Source organism: Formica exsecta, unplaced genomic scaffold (assembly GCF_003651465.1).
Source record: "Formica exsecta isolate Colony F162 unplaced genomic scaffold, ASM365146v1 scaffold826, whole genome shotgun sequence".
NCBI lineage: Eukaryota > Metazoa > Arthropoda > Insecta > Hymenoptera > Formicidae > Formica > Formica exsecta.
In genome coordinates, this window is record NW_021853596.1 from 1,007,363 (window position 1) to 1,030,543 (window position 23,181).

Here is a 23,181-nt window from a genome sequence, read left to right on the forward strand (position 1 = left end):
CTGCATATATGGTGCATTACCAATTCGTCCCTGAACGGCCATTTTGAACGTCCATTTATATATAATTACTTCCGTCCGCTCGTTTAACACCAAATACTCTCTCTTGTTATTCTTTAGTCTTAGACTCTGAGTCTCTGAGAGTTGAGAGTCCAATAGTCCAATGGTGTCAGTCGGGTTTAAAATGTCAACGGCAAAATGAGATTATACTTTACTCTTATTGCGACAATTATTTGTTCTTTATGGAATCGAAACAAATGTTTAGTGCATGCTAGCGCAAACAGAAGCGCTGATCAATTGGAGTACAGACCCGAAGGTCCTCTAGTTATGTGTAAATTTTTGTAAGTCTTTAAGCAGTTAACTTTTGTTATATTTAATAATGTTAAATAAAACATGTACAATATAATCTTTTTAGACCTAAGGAATTTATAGAATGCGAGGACCCGATTGATCACAAAGGGAATAAGACTGCCAAGGAAGAGAGCCAAGGTTTTGGCTGTATCAAAGTATGATATATCCAAATTTTCTATTCTTTGTAATACACGTACATCGAATTGTATACATTTTTCTGATATATATACAACTCTATGTAAGATTATGATCTAAATTCTAGTTTGGAGGATCTTGGTATGAGCATGTGGAGAAAACTAAAGTATCTTGTACAGTGCTACCAGATATTGAATGTTACGGCTCAAGAACATTTCCCCGCGAAGGTGTACCATGCATAAAATACAGCGATCATTATTTCGCAACAACTCTTCTGTACAGCATTCTACTGGGCTTTCTCGGTATGGATCGATTTTGCCTTGGACAAACTGGAACAGCGGTAGGCAAATTATTGACACTAGGTGGTATGGGTGTATGGTGGATCGTTGATGTTATTTTGCTGGTAACAAACTCTTTACAACCAGAGGATGGTAGCAACTGGAACCCATATGTATAGCATTTCAAGACTAAGTCTTTTTTTGTACATATAATTTTTAGTTAATCATAAATTTGTAAATATTGTTGTAATTCACTGCTATGTCTATGTTGATATTGACTTCCTTTACATAAATCTAAGAATAAATGTTGATTTCTATTTATTTAAAAATAATTACTATATTTATAAATAACATTTACATATTAGGTTACACTAGCTTACATAACACATAAATGAGTAAATTATTTACAATTCATAATCGTCAGGATGATACAATTCGCTAAGCAATCTATATATGTAAGATGGTGCATTTCCACCCCTGAAAATGAAAATGAAAATGAAAATTTATTTTTCTTTTTTTGTTCGATTTGAAAATTGTATAAATTAATTTCATTCAACTTACGTGTTTGAAATAAATAATGTGACTAGATCTGGTGGAACATAATCAAATACAGGATTGTATGCGTGTATTTTCTCAAGTAACTGTGCATTGGCGCTGTCGATTACTCCTTGCATTGGTGAAACATGCTTGTTGAAGCCATTCTGATTGTATGAACAATGATAAAGAGGTGAGAGCTTGTAAAGTGGTAACAGAACCATAACTGGAACGGAATAATGCTTGGCGGCTTGCGCGACTGTGTGCGCTCCCGAGATTGCTCTGAGTCCACCGTTCGCCATGACGGTATGAGTGCCGATTATGACCTTGTTAACTCGCGACATCATTGCGAAGATTGCCACATCCGATATCAGTGTAGTCTTGATCTTCGCCTTGGCCAGATTCACGGCCATTTCGTGACCCTGTAATTATTTTATGTCGTTGCAAATTTTTTTTTACGATTCTCTCTTATTGAAGGAATATTAGAGTCAAGCGTATACCTACATTTAAAAATGGCCCGCCCTCGGCTACTATAACTTCGAAGGCTCTGCTACTGGCGGCCTTTTTGAAAAATTCCTCTACCAACTTCGACTTTCCAATGGTCATTATAATTTCGTTTGAATGTATGTGCTCTGAGGCTTGCTCTGTAATATTTTCTAAACTGCAAGCATATTAAAGTTTTTTACTTAATAGTACTTAATAAAAGAAAGATTATTGAAAATTTTATTTATATTAATTGGGAGCATCTTAATCTATATTAGATATATACACATATCAATATATTATCACAAATATCTCAATTTAATATTATTACAAACAAGAGAAGAATGTATTACAATCTTCTTTGTTTTTACTGACTCTTTTCAAACTGTTAAAGTATGCCACCTCTACAATGATAATTGTTTATAAAGCACAAAGCGAAAGAAACATTGGCATTATGGAAGAGAGACATCAACAACATTCAATACATTCCAATATTAACTTAAACTACGCCTTTTTTAAAAAATTGATAGATACAACTGTAACTCACCATGTTTCCAACTCAGTTTCAAATTCAACAATGTGCTCGAGGAGGGCAGATTTGAGAGAAGGCACTGATGTATTGAAGTCTATTTGTTGATCACTCTCTGCAGTAAGGATCTTATGCAAGGACTCCTGAGGGTCTGTTTCTTCTATCTTATTCTTTAATTCTGAAATATATTCTTCCCTAATAATCTGCAGCATTCTTCTTACCATATTTCCAATAGAAGCCTCAAGAGGAAGCGCCTCAATCAAATACTTTCCATTCAGTGTGACACTATCCATTAAATTTCTGTCAAAATTAAGTAAGATAAATCAGAGATTAATATGTATTCTGTAAGAAAGAAACTGATGGATGCCACTATAATTAATAATTGTAACATCAATTGTACATAAAGCTTTTTACTTTGCTATATTCCATTCTGTATTGTTGATAATTTCCTTCAGCACGGAAATGGTAGCCAATACGATGTTATACGTGCCCTTGATATCTCTGAAAAGGAAAAGTTCATTAGATGATTTTTCCTTGGAGGTTCGATGCGATTTCTCTTACCCATAGTGAATGCTGTTTATCAATTTCAGCACGCTTTCATCGATTTTTTTCGGCGTTACGTCAATCATTTTTATCACACACTTAAGTACTTGTCAAATATGTAATATCACAAAGATTATTAATTCAGAGAGAAAATTCGCTATTAGATTACACGTGGCTCATTCTATTAAATTTCTGTCAAAATCAAGTAAGCTGAAAATAAAAGATTAATATGTATTCTGTACATAAGAGAAGCTGACGTATCTATAATTAATCACTTTAATGATCGTTGCAACAGTTATATAAATTAACAATTGTACACGAATTCTTAATTTGTTATCACAATATAATTCTAACCGAATGAAATCAAAATGTGAGATTGAAGATTGCGTGAGATTTTATGCTGTTTACACACTCTCTCTCTCTCTCTCTCTTTCTCCCAGTACCTACAGATGCGTTCAAAAATCTTGGGATAAAATAGCGTGACCAATGACCATTTGATTGACCAATCAAGACAAAAAGAGCTGATTTCTTTGTCCTGATTGGTCAATTAAACGCTAGTCTAAACCTACGGATAGGTTTTTTGAACACACCTTATGTATGTATATATGTATGGAGAAATGATAAAAATAAGAGTAATATATGTATATGGCAATATATCTATCTTAATCAAAGCCTTTTATTTCGATTATATTATTTATTATATATATATATATATATATATTGTCGGACATCCTGTATATATATATACCATCGTTTGAGTGAGCTTCCTTTAGCGGAAAAACTTATTCACATTCACAGTCACAGCCATGACTTGCCCGCAGCTTATTTCCGATTACAGTACTCCAAAAATTAGTTGGTATCAAACAGATCTTACAGTCATCATTCGCATTCATTTAATTGATGTATCTAATTATTATGTTCGAGTCGAGGATGATCATTTGCTCTTTAGGTATATATTTATATATGCAATAAATAACAGAAAAATAGTAAGGTTAGGAATTTGTAAGATTAGGAAATTTATTACACCGAAGAAATATAATATGTATTGATATGTACAATATAATACAAATTTATTTTTATATAATTTATAAATAACATTATATGTGTATGTGTGTGTGTGCATATATATATATATTTCATTATTCCATCTTGAAAAACTCTTACAGTTTTTGAAAGTCTCTTTCAACGATTCACAATTATTTATAACAATTTTAATTATATTATTATTTTATGCATCAAGATCAAATTATATATAAAATTTTATTGATATTGGTAAGAGAGTAGGCATTCTGCACATTTACCAAAAAACTATATGACACATTGCTGAATGTTAAACTAATTTTATATCGCACATTGCAGTACAGAAATAAACAGTAAAAAATACCATCTCATCCTGTATTTGTTTGGAGCAGTAATATCGGAAAAGACGGTACACAAAAATGTTGGAAGGGAAATTAAAATCTACCTTACAAAAGCACTCAAATGTATACTGCTCAGAAATTTTTTATATTATAATTTTTTTTTTTTTTTTCATTGAAAACAGATTTATAAATATATTTTCATACTTCAATAGGGTATCCATGGTTAAGATTGATTATTTCCAGAGAAAAGAATCCATTTATATCATTCGACACAGATCATATACATGATACAGATAATGTTAGAAAGAGAAATATTTTTAAAGCTAGGGGTAACTATATTACGTTTTTCATGATATTTGGTCCTGTTATTCAAATGTACAGGGATAAATTATAAATTGTTTTTTTTTATTTTTCGGTTTTATATACATATTTTTTTCTTTTTTTCATAATAGAAAGTATTGAAGAGTATAAACGCCGAAATTTCATAGAACATATAATGCCGGTCGTACCGTCTAGCGATGAAGAAGACTCTGATGATGACCAGTTTGATTTCTTCCGATATGCTTAATAAGCATTTTCAATCTTTTTTCTTGTTGCATTTGCGACGTAAAGAAAAAAAAAGGATAATTAGGTTTGATAATCATTTTTTATAATGAAGTATTTCAGCTTTTTAGTATTAATCAAAATATATGTACAATATATTTTAGAAGGCTTCTAAATTCTTTAATAAGTTTTGAAGATTGTTTTATCTGTGAATTGGGAATAATTATTTGTCAATTTTCTCTCTCTTATTCCCCTCCCTCTTTTGTCAATTTTCAACACTTAATTTTGTGATATAATAAAATCATGTTTTGTACTGTTAATTGAACTATATGTTGTTACATATAGTTTAAAATAAATATATATATTTTTTATGTTATAAAAGCTTATTGAAATTGTTTTTATTTCCATGATTATACAAAACAAACATCTTTTGTTACAACAAATATATATATTTTAACAAATATCCTATTGTACAACATAATACATAATACAACATATAATATTTCTTTTCACATATACATTAAAAGTTTATCTACAAAATATATTTAGAAAGATATTTATTTGCAAAGTTGTATTGATATAAAAAATCAAGTGTAAAATTTATATATCATTCAAATACATTTCTTTCCTGTAAAAATAATTAAATGTATTTTAATCAAAATATCTTACTAAATCATAAATTTCAAAAATACTTATATGAAATATACATCTGATATAATTGATTACTTAATTACTATTGTGGAATGTTACTAAACTGACAAAAAACAATCTGCAATCGTTATTTAAACGATTATTCTTAATACATTTTACGAACTTTGGCAATGCATAGCTTGATTTTAAACCATACAATTATATGGTATATAATCTGTACTAATTTACATACAAATATTTTGATAATGGTAACTATTTTAACATAACAGCGCTAACGGAAATTGCGTTATCTGTGATAGTACCAGTATCTTATGTAACAAATAATTAGTAAAATATAAATTAAATAAAAACATTGGAAAAATTGGTTAATAAAATTTAAATGTATGTGTGTGATCTTTTTAGATTAACTGTAGAGAAACCTTAATCTTCTTATCTGCATAAGGAATAGTTGTATTATATGTGATTTCATTTAAATGCTTCTACAATTTATCACATGAATTATTATATACTGCAGTATGTTTAGACTTTATTAGAATAAAAATGACAATTCCCTGAACAATGCAAAAAATATCACAAAAATATCATTGTATAAACATTTTATAAATATGAATATCCCAAAATATATAAAAAAGAAACATACATCAAAATAAACAGTGAAGCTACATTGTTAACACAAATAACAAATAGTATTATATAATAATTTCAAGAAATGACAATACAATTTATAAAATGTCTACAAAAATTATATCATAATTTTATTAATAATGTCTACTTATAATTTGAAAATAAATGTCATATTTAATTGTGCGCATGATGAGCTAATTCTTTGAATATTATAAATAAAGGTTTGTTTTATAAATAAGACGTTCATTCATGTATAATCCATATTGAACATTACTATCCTTCTAGTTCGTAAAAATTGATATCAGAGACTACTAACACTTATGCAATTACTTTGTTAGTTACTTAATAAAATTTAATATACATATGTGAAATTTTTAATGAAATAGATGGCAACATAAGAGTGCGCAATATTTTTGCGCACAGCATTACTTCACAAGATAACTTCAAAAATAGGCTGTTTACGATAGTACTTACTCTTTGTGTAATTACTGACGGGTGCGGCAATGAAAATTAAAATGCAGTAATATATTGCACCATCTACAATCTTAATCAGATCGTGGGTTTAATTTCGTTAATGTTGTTAGCATTGTGACATTCTTCTTTACAATGTAGATTTTGAACCTTTGAGATACCATTTTCATTGCGTATACAAGCAACGCAATTTGCAATATATCAATTCCATTTAATATATTGCGCTAACAATTGTCTGTATACGTTTTATACGACTAGCAACCTTCTAACGACAATCTTTGATTTATATTGTCTACCCTTAGCTTCATTTCCCTAAGTATATCCGCGGCAAGATCGTCAACAGTGGTATAGCGTACCTTAAAGAAATTAAATATATCTACAAGAAACTCGATCACTTGATCCCTAAAGTAATGACAAGTGGAACGTAGACTGCCTTCGGAGCCTAAGAATCCCCAAGCGAGGACTGGTATGACATGCTCGGAGATCGCGTAAAAGTGCGCCAAGAAGCCTCGATCGTATTTCAACATCCTTCTTTTACCCGCGAGAGCGGACCAGACTGCCGTTCCTATCGCCTTTAAGAATAATTGATAATCATGTTGAAAATATCAGAGAATAGAAAAAATTAATATTCATATACTTACAGTTTCTCTAAAACTGGCAGACACCCATCTATTTTGAACTATAGCTCTAATAGGTGGTAATGGTTTCTCCACATCCTCGAATGCGTCTAAGAGTATAAAATCGATGAGAACATCATAGAAATTCATGCACTTGACACCTCGCGCGATCAATTCCTCTTCCATAATACTATGATTGCACGGCTCTCGCAAGAACTCCAACATACGCTCGTAATGCAGCAGATAATCTTTAGGTTCCTAATAGAAGTTTGTTTTCTTAATCAATTTCGAATAACAAATATTTTTTTTATATCTATACTTATTTACTTGGGTGGATAAATAATTTGTTCTCTTACTCTATCTGCATATATAATTAAATCGCTAATAACTTGGCGACCTATATCCGCCATAAATGCTGCTGCGGCGGGATGGTAACTATTTTAACATAACAGCGCTAACGGAAATTGCGTTATCTGTGATAGTACCAGTATCTTATGTAACAAATAATTAGTAAAATATAAATTAAATAAAAACATTGGAAAAATTGGTTAATAAAATTTAAATGTATGTGTGTGATCTTTTTAGATTAACTGTAGAGAAACCTTAATCTTCTTATCTGCATAAGGAATAGTTGTATTATATGTGATTTCATTTAAATGCTTCTACAATTTATCACATGAATTATTATATACTGCAGTATGTTTAGACTTTATTAGAATAAAAATGACAATTCCCTGAACAATGCAAAAAATATCACAAAAATATCATTGTATAAACATTTTATAAATATGAATATCCCAAAATATATAAAAAAGAAACATACATCAAAATAAACAGTGAAGCTACATTGTTAACACAAATAACAAATAGTATTATATAATAATTTCAAGAAATGACAATACAATTTATAAAATGTCTACAAAAATTATATCATAATTTTATTAATAATGTCTACTTATAATTTGAAAATAAATGTCATATTTAATTGTGCGCATGATGAGCTAATTCTTTGAATATTATAAATAAAGGTTTGTTTTATAAATAAGACGTTCATTCATGTATAATCCATATTGAACATTACTATCCTTCTAGTTCGTAAAAATTGATATCAGAGACTACTAACACTTATGCAATTACTTTGTTAGTTACTTAATAAAATTTAATATACATATGTGAAATTTTTAATGAAATAGATGGCAACATAAGAGTGCGCAATATTTTTGCGCACAGCATTACTTCACAAGATAACTTCAAAAATAGGCTGTTTACGATAGTACTTACTCTTTGTGTAATTACTGACGGGTGCGGCAATGAAAATTAAAATGCAGTAATATATTGCACCATCTACAATCTTAATCAGATCGTGGGTTTAATTTCGTTAATGTTGTTAGCATTGTGACATTCTTCTTTACAATGTAGATTTTGAACCTTTGAGATACCATTTTCATTGCGTATACAAGCAACGCAATTTGCAATATATCAATTCCATTTAATATATTGCGCTAACAATTGTCTGTATACGTTTTATACGACTAGCAACCTTCTAACGACAATCTTTGATTTATATTGTCTACCCTTAGCTTCATTTCCCTAAGTATATCCGCGGCAAGATCGTCAACAGTGGTATAGCGTACCTTAAAGAAATTAAATATATCTACAAGAAACTCGATCACTTGATCCCTAAAGTAATGACAAGTGGAACGTAGACTGCCTTCGGAGCCTAAGAATCCCCAAGCGAGGACTGGTATGACATGCTCGGAGATCGCGTAAAAGTGCGCCAAGAAGCCTCGATCGTATTTCAACATCCTTCTTTTACCCGCGAGAGCGGACCAGACTGCCGTTCCTATCGCCTTTAAGAATAATTGATAATCATGTTGAAAATATCAGAGAATAGAAAAAATTAATATTCATATACTTACAGTTTCTCTAAAACTGGCAGACACCCATCTATTTTGAACTATAGCTCTAATAGGTGGTAATGGTTTCTCCACATCCTCGAATGCGTCTAAGAGTATAAAATCGATGAGAACATCATAGAAATTCATGCACTTGACACCTCGCGCGATCAATTCCTCTTCCATAATACTATGATTGCACGGCTCTCGCAAGAACTCCAACATACGCTCGTAATGCAGCAGATAATCTTTAGGTTCCTAATAGAAGTTTGTTTTCTTAATCAATTTCGAATAACAAATATTTTTTTTATATCTATACTTATTTACTTGGGTGGATAAATAATTTGTTCTCTTACTCTATCTGCATATATAATTAAATCGCTAATAACTTGGCGACCTATATCCGCCATAAATGCTGCTGCGGCGGGTAAATTAAATAATTTTGTATAAGCCTGACGTAAGCAGTACACTTTTGCTAAATATTCTACGTCTGAGCCACATTTTACAAGTTCCGTGTGCAATCTCCTATAACAATATGAGAGAGTTACATATATGTGGCCATATGAAAAAGATGTACACTATACCGGTCATCAACGATGATTTACCTGCAAGGAATACCTTTGTCCTCGTATTGTTTAAGAGCAGCATGATACAGTTTTTGCTTCTCAAAGTGTGGGAAGAGTTCTGAGAACTCTTCAAATTCGCGCAAGTCCGCAACCTAAAATATTTTTATAATATTGTAGAAGAATTAATTTATTTTACTCCCTTTTAAATTAATATTAAAAGAAAATCGTACGAAGAATAGTTTATACTTATTATAAAATAGCTTGAAATTAAATGTTGTTATATATCTTCAAATTAATATCATCTCACAGATATTCGATATGTCGATCTCTGCACGTTACAAATAAATTGTATTTATTTGCACAACTTACCCCATCGCGTGCAGATTCAAACGATTCGGGCGATGATGCGGCATCGGCTTTATCCCTGATGCCAGACATCCGTGTCCCGATGTTCGAAGTTTTATTGAGACTTTCCTCGCTTTCATTGCGAAATAAAACGGAGTGCTACGAAAAAGAAAATAGATAAATAACGAGGAGAGATTATCGAAGGAAATGATAGAACTTCAATGATTTTATACATATACATATAATTACGATTAAAAAACGGTAAAAAATCAAATTGCTTTCGGAGAAAGTCATGCACTTCCTATGCCATTCCAACGTCCGCGACAATTCTCGACTGCCGCGGCGACAGGTCAAATGACTCGTTGCGTTAATTACCCCCGGGGGCGGTTATCATTTAAATTGGATTAATTCCCGCAGTTCTTTTTTTTCACTGGACCGGCAGAAAGGCAGAAATTGATGATGAATGCCAGCGGAATGGAACGGCATCGGCACGATGACCGCGAAGGACGGGCTCCCCGGACCGGAATCTCTCGCTGAGTCATCGAGTACGATTTCAGGCAATTCCCGCAGCCTCATCGGCAGATTAATGCAAAATAACGCCGTTACCTGATCGAGGAAGAGCAGTTCTGCGTGACTTTGAATTTGATAACCCATGTCGAGCAATTCCTGCACGTCGTGCGTGAAAGCCGCGTCGGCTTTCGACGGTAGAGCCAGGGTGTCGTTGCTTAGGGTCGAGCTAAACGCGGTGAGCGCGTCTTCCCAGCAGTAGAGCGCCTTTTCCAACGCCTCGAGTCCTATTAATGAACAGCATCAATTTATTTCAATAAAGAAAAGATCGGTATTTTCACTCGTAATAACAGGATAAAAATAATTTTAAAATTATATTATACATATATGTATGTATATGTATATATGTCCTCTTCAATTAGATATAATAATTTTAAAATATTTCAGAAATATAAGCGAAAGAGAGTTAAGTTTGGCTCAGTAGAAAATGCACATAACGAGTTATTAATTAACGTGTTATTGATAGCGAAGCTTAAGAGAGTTCACACCTGCATCAAATTACGTCAAACGTAGCTATACTATTTTATTTTATTATGTGTAAAAGTAAGATGTATAATTATTTCAATACATTTTTTAATTGCAAAAATTTGAGTTCTAATCAGCAGGGAAGAGAATATATAGTCTTTCCTCTATATAGTCTTTCCTCTATATTCTTCTTCCTCAATTTGCACAAATACATTACTTTTCTTTTTTAGGAAATTAACGGATTCGAGTAAGACTAATCTCGATACGGTCGACCGATACACAAATGATGACAAAAAGTGAAAGAAAAAAAAAAAAAGAGAACACGGTTTCGCTTGCAAGAATAAGGACAATGGGAATCACTTGAAGATGCAGGATTCGAATTCCGAGTCAGTGATGCCATTCTTTCTTTCTTCATTTCTCCCTTCCCTTTCTTTATTCAATCTTCTGTAAGTCGTCAGAGAGCGTTCACCAATTTGTCACAACGGAAGTCCGTGTGGAGCACATACCGCGCTAATTTAGGGAGTCTCCCGACTAATGTCCCGAGAAGGCGGACCCATCATCATTTTTAATCTGCGTCGTTTTATCACGGTCGATAATTATACAATATCGTTCAACGAAATCAGAACATCGCGAGAAGTCAATCTTGTATGACAATTAATCTTTTCGAAGCACGTTAATTAAATAAATGAGGTATACTAAATGAGAGTTACTTGATAAATTTTTACGATATCTCATGCTTTTTAATTTGGATGCTCTGATTAATAAAATAGCAATGCGATAAATATTATATCGATTCGATTGCGTGTGATTAAACATTATTCATTTTCTTGAATTATTTTCAATAATTTGAAGAGTTGAAAAATTTAAAAAGTTTTATACGTCAAAGTAAATGTCAAATGTCAAAGATCGTGTGAAATGGAAATGAGTTTATGAAATATAAATCTCGCATGCGGATATCAAACATACAGAAATTACATAATGCCGTTGAAAGGAAAAAGCGAGGTAGAGGCAAAACACAAGTTAAACACATTATTAATATATTCGAGCGAGCAGAATACTAAACCCTTTAATTTTTATTGATGTATATCTATAGCTTTAAAATTCGCGTTCAAGGAACGACGTGCGTAAGTCAAATGGATTCAAACCGACTTATATATACGCTCGTCGATACGCGGCCTCCGATCTTCGGAGAAATGGATGAGATATCGATTGGTCGACGCGACGCCGGTGACTCCTTGTCCGCAACAACGCTAATTTTGTCCCCGACTTCAATTCAAACCAGGGCGAGATATGCAACAGCGAAACGTGCCTCGATTGTGTTTGCGCGGCTCGGTTGAGACGAAGATCGCATTCCTGAAATTAAGCGAACGAGAAGATCAAAACACGGCAATGCGTGTTCCGCGTTAAAACTACCGTCTCTCAAAATAATTATCTTTGCAAGACCTCTTGAAAAGTTAAAACTAGAAACGAGAGGACAAAATTTATTCTTACAAGTGGCCCCTTTTTCTTATGTCATCTAGAGAAGCAATAAAATGTGTGCTAGATGTACGAGAAATTAAATTCTACACATTCGTGAAAATAATACATTCTTCCCCCCCTTCCCCTATACATCCCGAAGAAATTTATCTTTATGCCAAATCAGATTATAACTCAAAAGAATAATTTATTTCCGAAGCAATATGTATATACAGAGAATTAAGCGTGGCATAACTGCAAACATTTTGAAAGTACGAGATCTTTTACCAGGGCACCGGGTCAAGTCCCTCGGAAGGATTAAGCCTACCTACCGCGGCGATCCATCGGATCGGCATACCGGTGGCCGATCATTACGCAACCCCTTGGATAAGGGATGTCGTAAGACACGGAGGGATGCCTCCCCGGAGAAAACGCGGCAGTGCGACGCCGTTGCACACGTCCGGCGTCAATAATACCCCCCCAGAATGACGTAATCGCTGGGCCGGCCGGTCATTGGAGGATGCGTCATCCAATGGTGAGGGGTCGATACGACACGCGGTCCGCGGATTGCGCGCGCGTGCGCGTTGCTTTGAAGCTCGCGCGTTTTGCGCGCTAAATGTCATTTTTTATCTTTACCTTAAATGATGCATCCGTATCGGGAATCATGTCTGCTATTTTCATGTTATTTAAACAGCTATTTTTAACGCCGAAGCTACAATTGGGATTGCTTTGTAAATTCGAACAACAAATCGCGTTCGTCGATAAAGCGTGCGAAGGGGATAGCTCTAGAGAATTCTCAAGGGGACAATTGTGTCGGAATTGAACATTGGCTCGTATGTACATTCGCGGATGCATGTGTGACAACCCTGATTTTCATCCCGTATATCGAAATTAAGCCCGATGGATTAACTTCGCATTTACACTAGACGGATGTAATTCAAAATGATAAACGTCAAACGCGTTAAACGTCAAGCCATAAATACGGATAAAACTATTACTAACAATATCGTATCGTTATAATTATCACATATATATTTTTCACGGTTTGTCTCGCGCATATATTTTAATCTTTCACGGGAGAAAAATACAATCACAATCTCTCATTTTCCAGATTCGAATAAAAGATCGTAAAGTTGAAATTACGATGTGCGAATGCGCGCGCAGGCGAACGGTAGGGTGGGTCAATGGGAGCGCGACGAGGACAGAGCGAGCGTCCAATGAACGCGCAACAAGGACGAACAGACGGACGAGTGGGGGGAAGAGAGAAGAGAACTGGGAGAACTTCGCATTACGCGCTACGCGCTGGCGTTAGTCGTCAGTCAGTTACTCGGCTACGTTCGACGGCGTCGGTTCGTCATCTGTTGATCGCGCCTACAGCAAGTATTCCCGCCCGTTTACGACCGTTGACACTTCGTCGTTGAGAATTCATCGGCCGAAAGTAATATAAGATCGTTCACGATAACATGATCTTTTCGAGATAAGATAAAGCGAGAAATTTCGAGTGCTACCCCCCCTGCGATTTCGCTCTCGCGCGCGAATTATTTGGATTAAAGGCTTGTCGACGAGTACGCCGAAGACCCGGAATCACGGTGAGTGATAGAGAATCTCGATGATATTCCGAGATTTTTTTACGGAGATATATATATATATATACATGCATTGCTGGAAATATGTTTTATTTTCTCATTAAAAAAGACATATCCGAATCCGCGACAAATAGTATCTCTGATTGATATATGTACTTCGATACAACGCATTTTCGTCACGATGAGCGCCATTTAAAGATCCAAGAGAGTTCGATACGCGAGGCGTTACGTAGTATCCTCGGAAGGATTCACCCTTCCTCCCCCTCCTTGCTTTCCTTCTCGAACAGAGAAGGAAATCCTTCCCGCATCGGCTAGTACATTTCCGTCTGAAATTATTTTCTCTCGTAAATACCGCGATATTTCCTTCGTCCTGGGAGAAATACTATTACTAAATATACGCGAATCTTTTAAAGTTTCTTGATGCGCGCTGGTTCTCCCGTTTTTTGTAGTCTTCAGGGTGGTGGGATTCTGAAAATCGATATTTGATAAATTCACTCGAGGCGTTATGCACCTGCGACGTATTTCAGATACTTTGAAATATTCGACGCGATAAAGTTCTGTTGGAGAAGGAGAGAGTATCAAACTGTAAATAAAAAGATTACGTTATTTCCGGGTGTATCTCTCTAATAACTTTGTTCTCCGACATATTATCCTCTTTCGTCCCGCGACTACTCGAATAGATCAATAGAATCGATTTCGGCCTTACTATCCTCGACCGAACGAACAAAAAAAAAAAAAAAAAAAAGGGAAATCTTATTTTTCCCCTTAATATTTTTTTAAGGATGTGAAGAAGCTCTACCGCCTATTGCCCAAAGTAGTGGACATGTACGAAGTGCCGTGGCCCAAATTTAGTCACTCAGATTTTACATGGGCTAAAGATGCGCCCAGACTCGTGTACAAGAGAGTACTCAAGCTCATGAAGGAGAGGAATCTAAATAATACTACATCAAGAAAAAAAAAAAAAAAAAAAAAGGCGAATCTTATTGTTCCCCTTCGCGAGGGAACGCATCTATCGTGAGAGAGATCGAGAGTTCAACAATATTCAGCCTCGGGCGGTTGTTGGGAGGGGGAGGGAGCAACACCTGGGCGTATCTTGTTTATTGCGCAACACTTCACAACAAACAAGAATCCGTGTACGAGAACGAGATTTGGAATTTAGGCGAGAATACGAAGATCGTCATGATTACACGCGAAGAGAGAGAGAGAGATCGCTGTGAATTTTTGATTCAAGGTTATATACCATCCTTCGCGCCCGTTGCACGTATACAAAATATTTTTGTCAAAAACCCCATCCTGAGAATTTATCTCGCCGAGATTGGACTCGAACGCGAATTTCGTCGCGAGATTTAGGCTCGCGTTTCTATGGGGGTCAAGTTCAGGGGTCAATAGCTCGGTCGGGCGGCGGTGTGTACTCCAGGCGGTGAGCCTCGTGAACCTTTGAGGAAAAGTGAATGCCGCCGCGGCACTAAATGCAGCAACGGCCGATAGCCGGCCGCCACCACGAGAGCGCGATAGCCGGCAGATCGATGGAGGTGCCTGGTGAACTTGGAAATTCCCCTAGCACACGCGCACTTCCTCGTCGCTCTTTCTTCCTTCCTTCCTCTCTCCCCCCCTTCCCTTTGTCTCTTTCGTTTATACACGCCGCTTATATGATACACGCTCGAGTAAACGCGCGTACACGGCTGATTAAGAAACAGGTTATCATCGACACGCAAAATCCGCGTCAGATGATTCATCGAGTTGCTCCGAGGACGTTCAGGGCGTCCTGTCGGAAGAGATGATCTCGATAACGTGAGATGACGTCAGATTTTATTTAAAGCGAGAGTGGAAAATATTTTGATTTTATTACTGTCGATTTTTTTCTCAGCGTTTTATCCTTTTTTTTTTTTTCGTACGATAACACGCTTCACAATTTCGATCCCTTCGTGCTGAGATTACGAAAGCAAAATTGGATCTCGTTTGAAACGCGTGCGATCAGAAAGTTCCGATTATTCTTATCAATTTTTCTTCGGTACTTTTTGCTTTTACCCGGCAATTTTATATCAATCGGCTCCTTGGGAATAATATCTAAAGATAGCCGTCGTCCCCCAATTTTTTTTTTTTTTTTTTTTTGGTTCGCTCGGTATTGCGTGAAGGGGAAGAGGGTCGCTTTCCGTTGCGTGACCAAAGGTATATTGCGACAGGAATTATACGGATTAATATATACATCGCGAAGAGTTTCCGCGACAACAATTGGCGCGATTACGAAATTCCTAATATTATTGCATTAAAGCCAATTTAATCGGGATAGTGACGCGCGTGGTATCTTATAACACGTACAACGGATGCTGAGTAACGTTCTCCAAGGCGATGAGATGACCAAGTGATACTTCGACGCACGCAACTACGTGTAGCGACGTCCCGAAATCGTGTCGAAGGGGAAATAGGGGGCTGCCCTCGCACCTTCTAACGGAAAGCAAAAAAGAAAAGGTAAAAACGCTGGATTTTATTTCGCGTGCAAAATATTTCCGCGGGACAGTAATTGTAGATTGGATAATCGCTTTTCGCGGAACCAGCTGCAATTTTGCCTCCTTTCTGACTTTCGATTGACATTCACAGTATACGAATTATGAGATTTTAACTTTACATGTTAGGTCACGCAATCGCCGGCTACTTTTCTAATAAACGTCTACTTGTTTCATCTACTTTGTTTCCCGTATTATTACTCTGCCTTTATCATTATTGATTCTTTGTGGATTTAATTAAAATGCTGTACGCGTTTCGCCAACAACTTTCCTTCGCATTTAAGAAACTTGTAGAGATATGTTTAAAGAGTTATTTATCATCTAGGAATAAACCTTACATTTTAATTTTTTATCCCATTTTTTTTTTTTACACTCACTTTACGATTGCGTGTGTAATTTTGCTACTCGTCGAAGAACGATGACAGATGCATTACACGGTGCATTTACGCAACCGTGCGCTTTCAGTATAATTAATCGTAGGTAGCTGTAGGGTGTTGTAACCCGATTTTCAGGTTGAATGTAGAGAATTCGCGTAATGCAGCCTTTGCGTACAAAATATAATTTCGTGTGACCCGATTCGTCGTTTGATTTTCGCTTCGTGAATCTTCAATCAAGCCGTCAATAATAACATTATGTTATATATTACATTTAATACCACAGGCACTTAATTAAATTTAAGTGTGTAAATGAATATGAATCGATAATGACTAGTCCCATCAAGAGGAATATTAAATTTCCCGCAAACATAATATGATAATTACTTGACAATCGCATCCGCGGTCGGGCCGCTTACGCAACCTAAGATAAAATCTCTCGCAGAAAAAAATTTATGACTTCTTTTTTAATTCTTTTCTCGAATTTCCTTAGAATTTTTAGCGCCATTAATTCTTATTTTTAGCATCTCTTTTCATATCGTTGAATCTTGATATTTATGATAACTGTCAACAGTTGCTTGACAGTTGTTATCTTTGGTTCTTTCATGTATTATTGAAATTGTCCGTTTTCTCGTATATCTATATAGAATATTTTGCATCACGATATACAGAGAAATCTAAGTATAGTTATGGTGAAAAATGAAGAGTCGCGGAAGAGATCTGAACATGCACACACACACACACACACACGCAGGTGCCGTCATGTGTCTCTCACGGGGAGCGCGTAAAAAAAACTTTCTCGTCCAACGACGCGTCGATGGATGCAAATTGTCGGCGTAATGAGATACGCGATCACGTTGGATATTAGGTAATAGCGACGGAGCCCGCCCCCGTGGGTCGGAGGATGATTTCTCCCGACCCTGATGAGGCTAATAAAAGTGACATTATTATACGCCCCGGCCGCGTCGCAACGAGCCTTTAACCTACACCGACGACCGTTCGTTCTGATTTTCATAATCTGGTTCACATCGCGCATCTCTCGCACACACACACACACACACTCTCTCTCTCTCTGTCTTTCTCCCCTCTCCTCATCTCTCGTGTCAGATTGTCCTCTCTTCCTTCAACGACGCGACCAAGTACGAAGGACTCTGGAATCTATTCGCATTTTTTTCCATTCAACGCCGCCGGATAATCTAGGTGCCTTCACTAGGAGGATATTAATATTCCTCGTATCCTTGGAACGAGACAGTTTGCGAACAGCTTGTGTATACTCCAGCGACGCTAAACACAACTGTGAGTTGCGTTTGATAAAAATAAACATCACGTTCGATGATTCTCGAGATAAAAATCAATCACAAGTCGCGCTTAATTCATTATTATTTTTAGGACGTTTCTTTTCCTAAACAACTTTATTATTTTAGAATGACTATTCTGTTATCACTCTATAAATATGTCTCTTTATATGACATCATTCATTCGCGTTGTTCCTTTACACATAAAATTTTATGAAAAAATTTGTTACGTAATTATATATATATATATACAATATTATTATTTTGTACAGTGACAAATTTCCTATGATCTTATATCTCTGCATAATAATATTTACATTCTTATGTATCTTATATATTATTTTATATATGTTCAAAAAGAATATACTTGTAAAACATAATAAATATCATTTATAAAGATCTATACGCGATCGCGTGGAAGCAAAGGATAAAATCGTACATGTAATAAAGCTACTCTCTTTCTTCCTTGCCAGGACATCGGCTTGGTTGTAAAGTAAATTGATGGAGGTCATACTGAACTACGAAAGCCACGTCATCAACCATGAGAGAAGCCACCTCTCGGTAAATCTCGACTCGATGAATAAGCTCAGCGTGATACGAACTCGTGATTGTTCTTTTTTAAGCTCGGGAGAGGAAGGGGAGCGGCTCATTATTTTCTTTCATTAGTATTTACTCTGAGTCGAGTAACGGTCGCGGGAAACAGTAATAATGGATTTTTTTTTTTTACAGACGATCGGCCACGATCGGGAGATTATTACGGATAAACACGAGATCGATTTCTTGTTCGCGATACATTCGCGTAAGAGAGCCGTGGGATCGATTAATTAAATTCTCATCAAAAAGACACTATCCGAGACTCGTCAAAGAACACATGATTCGCTCGAAATCAATTGATTGGTTTTCGTCTCGAATTTCGCGTTCTCGATTTATTTGTCCCGATGAAACTCAGAGACGACCGTGTTTTGCATGCACTGTTTGTCTTATCTTCCGCAACTAGACTTCATCCGTCCGGTGAGAATGGATAGGAGAAGCAACGAGAGAATGGAGAGAAAATTATATTCTGCGACAATGGAACAATCGTTGTAATATCGCGACGATTACAGACGATCGGCCACGATCGGGAGATTATTACGGATAAACACGAGATCGATTTCTTGTTCGCGATACATTCGCGTAAGAGAGCCGTGGGATCGATTAATTAAATTCTCATCAAAAAGACACTATCCGAGACTCGTCAAAGAACACATGATTCGCTCGAAATCAATTGATTGGTTTTCGTCTCGAATTTCGCGTTCTCGATTTATTTGTCCCGATGAAACTCAGAGACGACCGTGTTTTGCATGCACTGTTTGTCTTATCTTCCGCAACTAGACTTCATCCGTCCGGTGAGAATGGATAGGAGAAGCAACGAGAGAATGGAGAGAAAATTATATTCTGCGACAATGGAACAATCGTTGTAATATCGCGACGATCACAAAGAGAGAGAGAGAGAGAAAGAGAGACTGCCAGACGCAGAGAATCGCGGTTAAGTTCCCGATGCCGCGCTATATCGCCTGGGGCAATCGAGCGACGGAAATGACTTTAACAATGGCGATGTAGAGACGGTCTCCGGTTGCATAGGTGCCCTTGACAGTGACAAATTGCGCGACGTCGTTTTCTTCCGCCCTCGTCTTATGATCTCGGAGGAGCAGCGATACCCGGGGTGGTAATGGTACCTTTTGCGCGTCAACGCGTCTGACGTATTTATCGATATATCGATTATTAACGTTTTAACCCTCTCTAACCCGCGAGTCTGCGATCTTTCTTGGCTTTGTGCCAAGGGAGAGAGGAAGAGAGAAATACCTCGTCTCGTACGCTTTGTTGCGCGTTCACCGTAGCTCGAGTTAATTAACTCGGAGATCCTCTCCGGGGACCGTTGCTCTACAATACTGGCCGGTGAAGGAAAATGAGAGATACCGCCGTTCTCGAGGTCAATGCAAAACGTTATCGATTTACCGTTCGGCCGAGCGCGCGCGATGGCCTTCGAGCGTGGAAACTGGTGAGAAAATTCATCGAGCGTTTTAATTCGAAACGATCGGCCAGTTCTCTCTCTCTCTCTCTCTCTTTCTATCGAGAAAGAGAGAGAAAGCGAGATCTGATTTCCGAGAGAGGGTTCTCCACGGTCAATTAAGCTTTTTACGTTTCGCGAGATATTTTTTCATCCGTCGTAGCATATGTTAGAAAGTACGGTTTCGTGAATTTATGGACGATGGTTCTTCGCGGTCGACTTCCCTCGCGAGATTTGAAGTGCACGGTCAACACGGATCCGCCCGGTTAGAGGGAAGTAACCATCCGCGGGGCACCATGACGTAAGACCGATAAGAGCCGAAGCTGAAACATCCACACGTTTTGTCCTCGTAGGTAACCGGAATCTGAACGGCTCGTATTTCACGTACTCTTGGCCGCTTGAAATGTCATTGTTACTGTTGTTGATACGGGAACGTGCGCGAACAAAAACTAATTTGCTTCTTCAAAAAAAAAAAAAAAATATATCGTCGGTCAACGAACGCATTAATTTGCTTATTTAATTATAATTGTAAATTATTATAATCTTTTTTTCTTGTCATAGATTATTATTAGATACTTGAAGTAAATATTCATGTTGAAGCATTAATATTATAAAAAGAAGAGGAAAATATATAATAAATAATCTTAATAAATTTTAAAGAGAAAGCTTGAGATGAAAAAGATTGTGCTAACGAGATAATATTTACGCCGTTCAACCTATAAATTAGTAGTTTCTTATACATCTCTCCCTGTTATCGAAAGCAAGAGATATTTCGAATGCGTGATCCAAGTGAAATATTTGGTACGAGAAGTAGGAACCAAGCGTGAAAACCGAGAGAGATACTCGTGTTTCTCCTCTTTCGGACTATTCGGTGAAAGTAGATGCTCGAGAGGCCCACCTCTCCAAATCACGGTGATGCAATGTCACACGCAGCATCCGAGAGAGCTTTTCTTCCGCATTCCCGCCTCTTTTTCAGGCCGCTTTTCATTACGCCACACTTGAAACCGAGTCAACTAGAGCGGAGGGAGGGAGAAGAAGAGCTTTTGTTCCTTTGTGCACGCGCTTGCGAGCGACTTCTTCTTGTGAAAGAAAAGTGTGTAGACGACAATGTGTCTCCTCTGCTTTGCGGCGTCTCAGCTTCACAAAGTCGTCACAATTTATTTCTTTGTTGTTGTTGTTGTTGTTGTTGTCGTCGTTATCGAGGGGGAGTGCAGGATTTCTTTCTTTTCTCTCTTCCTCTTCGCCCACATTTCGCGAGTCTCGCACGTGCTGAGAGCGATGGGATCGCAAAGGAGTCTTCCCGACCCTCTCGACCGACTGCAGCAGGTCTGTTGCAGCGGCAGCGGGGGTGTTATCATGGTAACGCTGTCCGCTGATAGAGCGCATGTGGCGAAAATCGATATTTCCCTCATTTCGTATTCCGCGAGGCAAGGGCATGCCCTATCTGCCTCTCCCTCTGTCCCCTATACGAGAACGTGCCCCGCAGTTAGGCTGCGTTGTCCTCGATGCGGAGACACGCGCGCGATCGCATCTCCACGCAATATCGCAGTCCTGCATCCTGCGGAGTATCCTGTTTAGGATCTATCGACATTTGACAAATTATCCTTCGCAGCCTAATTATGTATATCTTTCTTTCAAACAAGTGATTTCGAGTGATTTTCTCTCCCGCAAAAAAGACCCCCTTTTATTTATTATTTTATTATTTATTATATACTTTCGACCGGTTTCTGTCCGTATTTTTAATACGCAACGAAAGATGACAATGGTTTCGCGTAGAATTTTGGGATCTGTGCCGGAATAAGCGCGAAAGCATCGCACGCGAGCTTCCGAGAGAAAATTACTATGGTCATTTGGGTCCATTTCAGAGAATGCATGCATGCACTTTCTCTTAAATTATATCGCTGATATTAGCGTGCCGCTGTAATTTATCGTGAAAGTCAATTATCTAATTTCGTCGGAAATAATCTCTAACCGTTGCTGCGCAACGTTTCACCAATGAATAAGTTAAAATGCACGAGAGAGGCGACTCTGTAATACTGCATATTATTATTTCCAAAGTCGACACGGAATTGTAAAAACCTCCAATAAATTTACATCATTGAGACTTGGTTATTGTTTGTCGCCGGGTTACTTCTATTCCTGGATTCGCGGATAATCGATGGGAAATCGGGGTCGCTGCTTCCCCCCCTCTCTTCTGTCGTCAACAGTTGACCTCACCTTATGCGTAATTGATTGCGCAGAATTGATCCGGAAAACCTATTATTATTCCAGAAAGCACGACGATTATCAACCTAGTAACATTAGTTTGTACGTATCGCGAGTCGAAACACATTTAGTAAATAATTCTTATTCAAAAATTCTTTTTTTTTTTTTTCTATTTTACCGTCTTTTTATTCGTTACTAGAAATCAAAATTTTCGATTTTTTTTTCATTTTTATAAGTGGAAAAATTAATGTAATAAGCAATGCGTCGCCGGCTAAACGATGAAAAAATTCTTTTGCGGGAGGATTAAGGTCGTTAAAGTCCGGATTTTTTTTGGTCGTCTCGACAAATTTGGCGAAGTGTGCCGCCCAACACACATTGGTCCCAATCAAGTAAGCAAACGTTTGTCAGGGTCACATATAAAAGTTGTCTGCGCCGCAGTTAAGGCCAGTAGGTCACCGGTGCATCAAATGTAACCCAAATGGTCTTTCGCATTACGTATGAAGGACATCTTCCTACTTTAACGGACGTCCTGTAAGTTTTCTTCTGCCAGCTTCGATACGCTTGTCGTCGCGATAAATGCACTGGCCGTAATCTCTCTCTCTTTCTCTCTCTCTCTCTCTTTCTTTTACGCACATACACTCTGCCATACACACATCGCGTTAGCAATCAGCTGGTTGCAGTGTCCGACGGCCGGCGATCCGCAACAACTTTTGTTAAAGTGACGTTATTTTAAGAAACACGTATTCTTGACATAATTCTG

General features: G+C 36.9%; 5 protein-coding genes across 8 annotated transcripts in view; 3 read left to right on the top strand and 2 right to left on the bottom strand.

The window, feature by feature from the left end:
* The first annotated feature begins 64 nt into the window (after positions 1-64).
* LOC115244647 (TM2 domain-containing protein CG11103) lies at positions 65-1,094 on the top strand. The gene is made up of 3 exons (XM_029822473.1): positions 65-338; positions 413-503; positions 611-1,094. The coding sequence occupies exons 1-3, from the start codon at positions 196-198 to the stop codon at positions 938-940; spliced, it is 564 nt and encodes a 187-aa protein (XP_029678333.1). The 5' UTR covers positions 65-195; the 3' UTR covers positions 941-1,094.
* Positions 1,063-3,297, bottom strand: LOC115244641 (translation initiation factor eIF-2B subunit beta). The gene is made up of 7 exons (XM_029822462.1): positions 3,205-3,297; positions 2,869-3,060; positions 2,722-2,808; positions 2,326-2,607; positions 1,800-1,956; positions 1,323-1,717; positions 1,063-1,238 (listed from the first exon to the last, which is right to left on the bottom strand). Exons 2-7 carry the CDS (start codon positions 2,934-2,936, stop codon positions 1,166-1,168), a joined length of 1,062 nt encoding a protein of 353 aa, XP_029678322.1. The 5' UTR covers positions 2,937-3,060; positions 3,205-3,297; the 3' UTR covers positions 1,063-1,165.
* A 161-nt stretch (positions 3,298-3,458) lies between these two features.
* Positions 3,459-5,127, top strand: LOC115244648. The gene is made up of 4 exons (XM_029822474.1): positions 3,459-3,799; positions 4,210-4,334; positions 4,424-4,540; positions 4,664-5,127. Exons 1-4 carry the CDS (start codon positions 3,657-3,659, stop codon positions 4,777-4,779), a joined length of 501 nt encoding a protein of 166 aa, XP_029678334.1. The 5' UTR covers positions 3,459-3,656; the 3' UTR covers positions 4,780-5,127.
* The window catches only part of LOC115244637 (mitoguardin), a 29,597-nt gene continuing 11,534 nt past the window's right edge, over positions 5,119-23,181 (bottom strand). Inside the window, exons 4-10 of one of the 2 annotated variants that reach the window (XM_029822455.1) lie at positions 10,530-10,717; positions 9,948-10,082; positions 9,618-9,730; positions 9,414-9,537; positions 7,474-7,518; positions 7,142-7,375; positions 5,119-7,072 (exon numbers count right to left, since the gene is read on the bottom strand). In XM_029822455.1, coding sequence (XP_029678315.1) covers positions 6,755-7,072; positions 7,142-7,375; positions 7,474-7,518; positions 9,414-9,537; positions 9,618-9,730; positions 9,948-10,082; positions 10,530-10,717 — 1,157 coding nt within the window. In that variant the 3' untranslated portion in view covers positions 5,119-6,754. Of the gene's footprint in view, positions 7,073-7,141; positions 7,376-7,473; positions 7,519-8,118; positions 8,968-9,036; positions 9,271-9,368; positions 9,538-9,617; positions 9,731-9,947; positions 10,083-10,529; positions 10,718-23,181 lie in introns of those variants that run through there. The other variant, XM_029822454.1, reaches the window with a different exon arrangement.
* Positions 13,700-23,181, top strand: part of LOC115244638 (protein unzipped) — a 19,742-nt gene continuing 10,260 nt past the window's right edge. Inside the window, exons 1-2 of one of the 3 annotated variants that reach the window (XM_029822459.1) lie at positions 13,700-13,999; positions 16,287-16,465. Coding sequence is in view for 1 of the 3 variants with exons in the window: in XM_029822457.1 (XP_029678317.1) it covers positions 18,671-18,730 (60 nt within the window). In the remaining 2 variants the exon portion in view is untranslated. Of the gene's footprint in view, positions 14,000-16,286; positions 16,466-18,508; positions 18,731-23,181 lie in introns of those variants that run through there. The other 2 variants (XM_029822458.1, XM_029822457.1) reach the window with 2 other exon arrangements.

Bases quoted from the DNA above. Each gene is read 5' to 3' on its own strand.
- LOC115244641 (XM_029822462.1), bottom strand. From the start codon at position 2,936: ATGATTGACGTAACGCCGAAAAAAATCGATGAAAGCGTGCTGAAATTG. The intron at 2,809-2,868 runs GTAAGAGAAATC...TTTCCTTTTCAG, and splicing joins ATAAACAGCATTCACTATGG to AGATATCAAGGGCACGTATA. The intron at 1,957-2,325 runs GTGAGTTACAGT...ATATGCTTGCAG, and splicing joins GAAACTGAGTTGGAAACATG to TTTAGAAAATATTACAGAGC.
- LOC115244648 (XM_029822474.1), top strand. From the start codon at position 3,657: ATGACTTGCCCGCAGCTTATTTCCGATTACAGTACTCCAAAAATTAGT. The intron at 3,800-4,209 runs GTATATATTTAT...CGCACATTGCAG, and splicing joins GATGATCATTTGCTCTTTAG to TACAGAAATAAACAGTAAAA. The intron at 4,335-4,423 runs GTATACTGCTCA...ATACTTCAATAG, and splicing joins CCTTACAAAAGCACTCAAAT to GGTATCCATGGTTAAGATTG.
- LOC115244647 (XM_029822473.1), top strand. From the start codon at position 196: ATGAGATTATACTTTACTCTTATTGCGACAATTATTTGTTCTTTATGG. The intron at 339-412 runs GTAAGTCTTTAA...TAATCTTTTTAG, and splicing joins CTAGTTATGTGTAAATTTTT to ACCTAAGGAATTTATAGAAT. The intron at 504-610 runs GTATGATATATC...TCTAAATTCTAG, and splicing joins AAGGTTTTGGCTGTATCAAA to TTTGGAGGATCTTGGTATGA.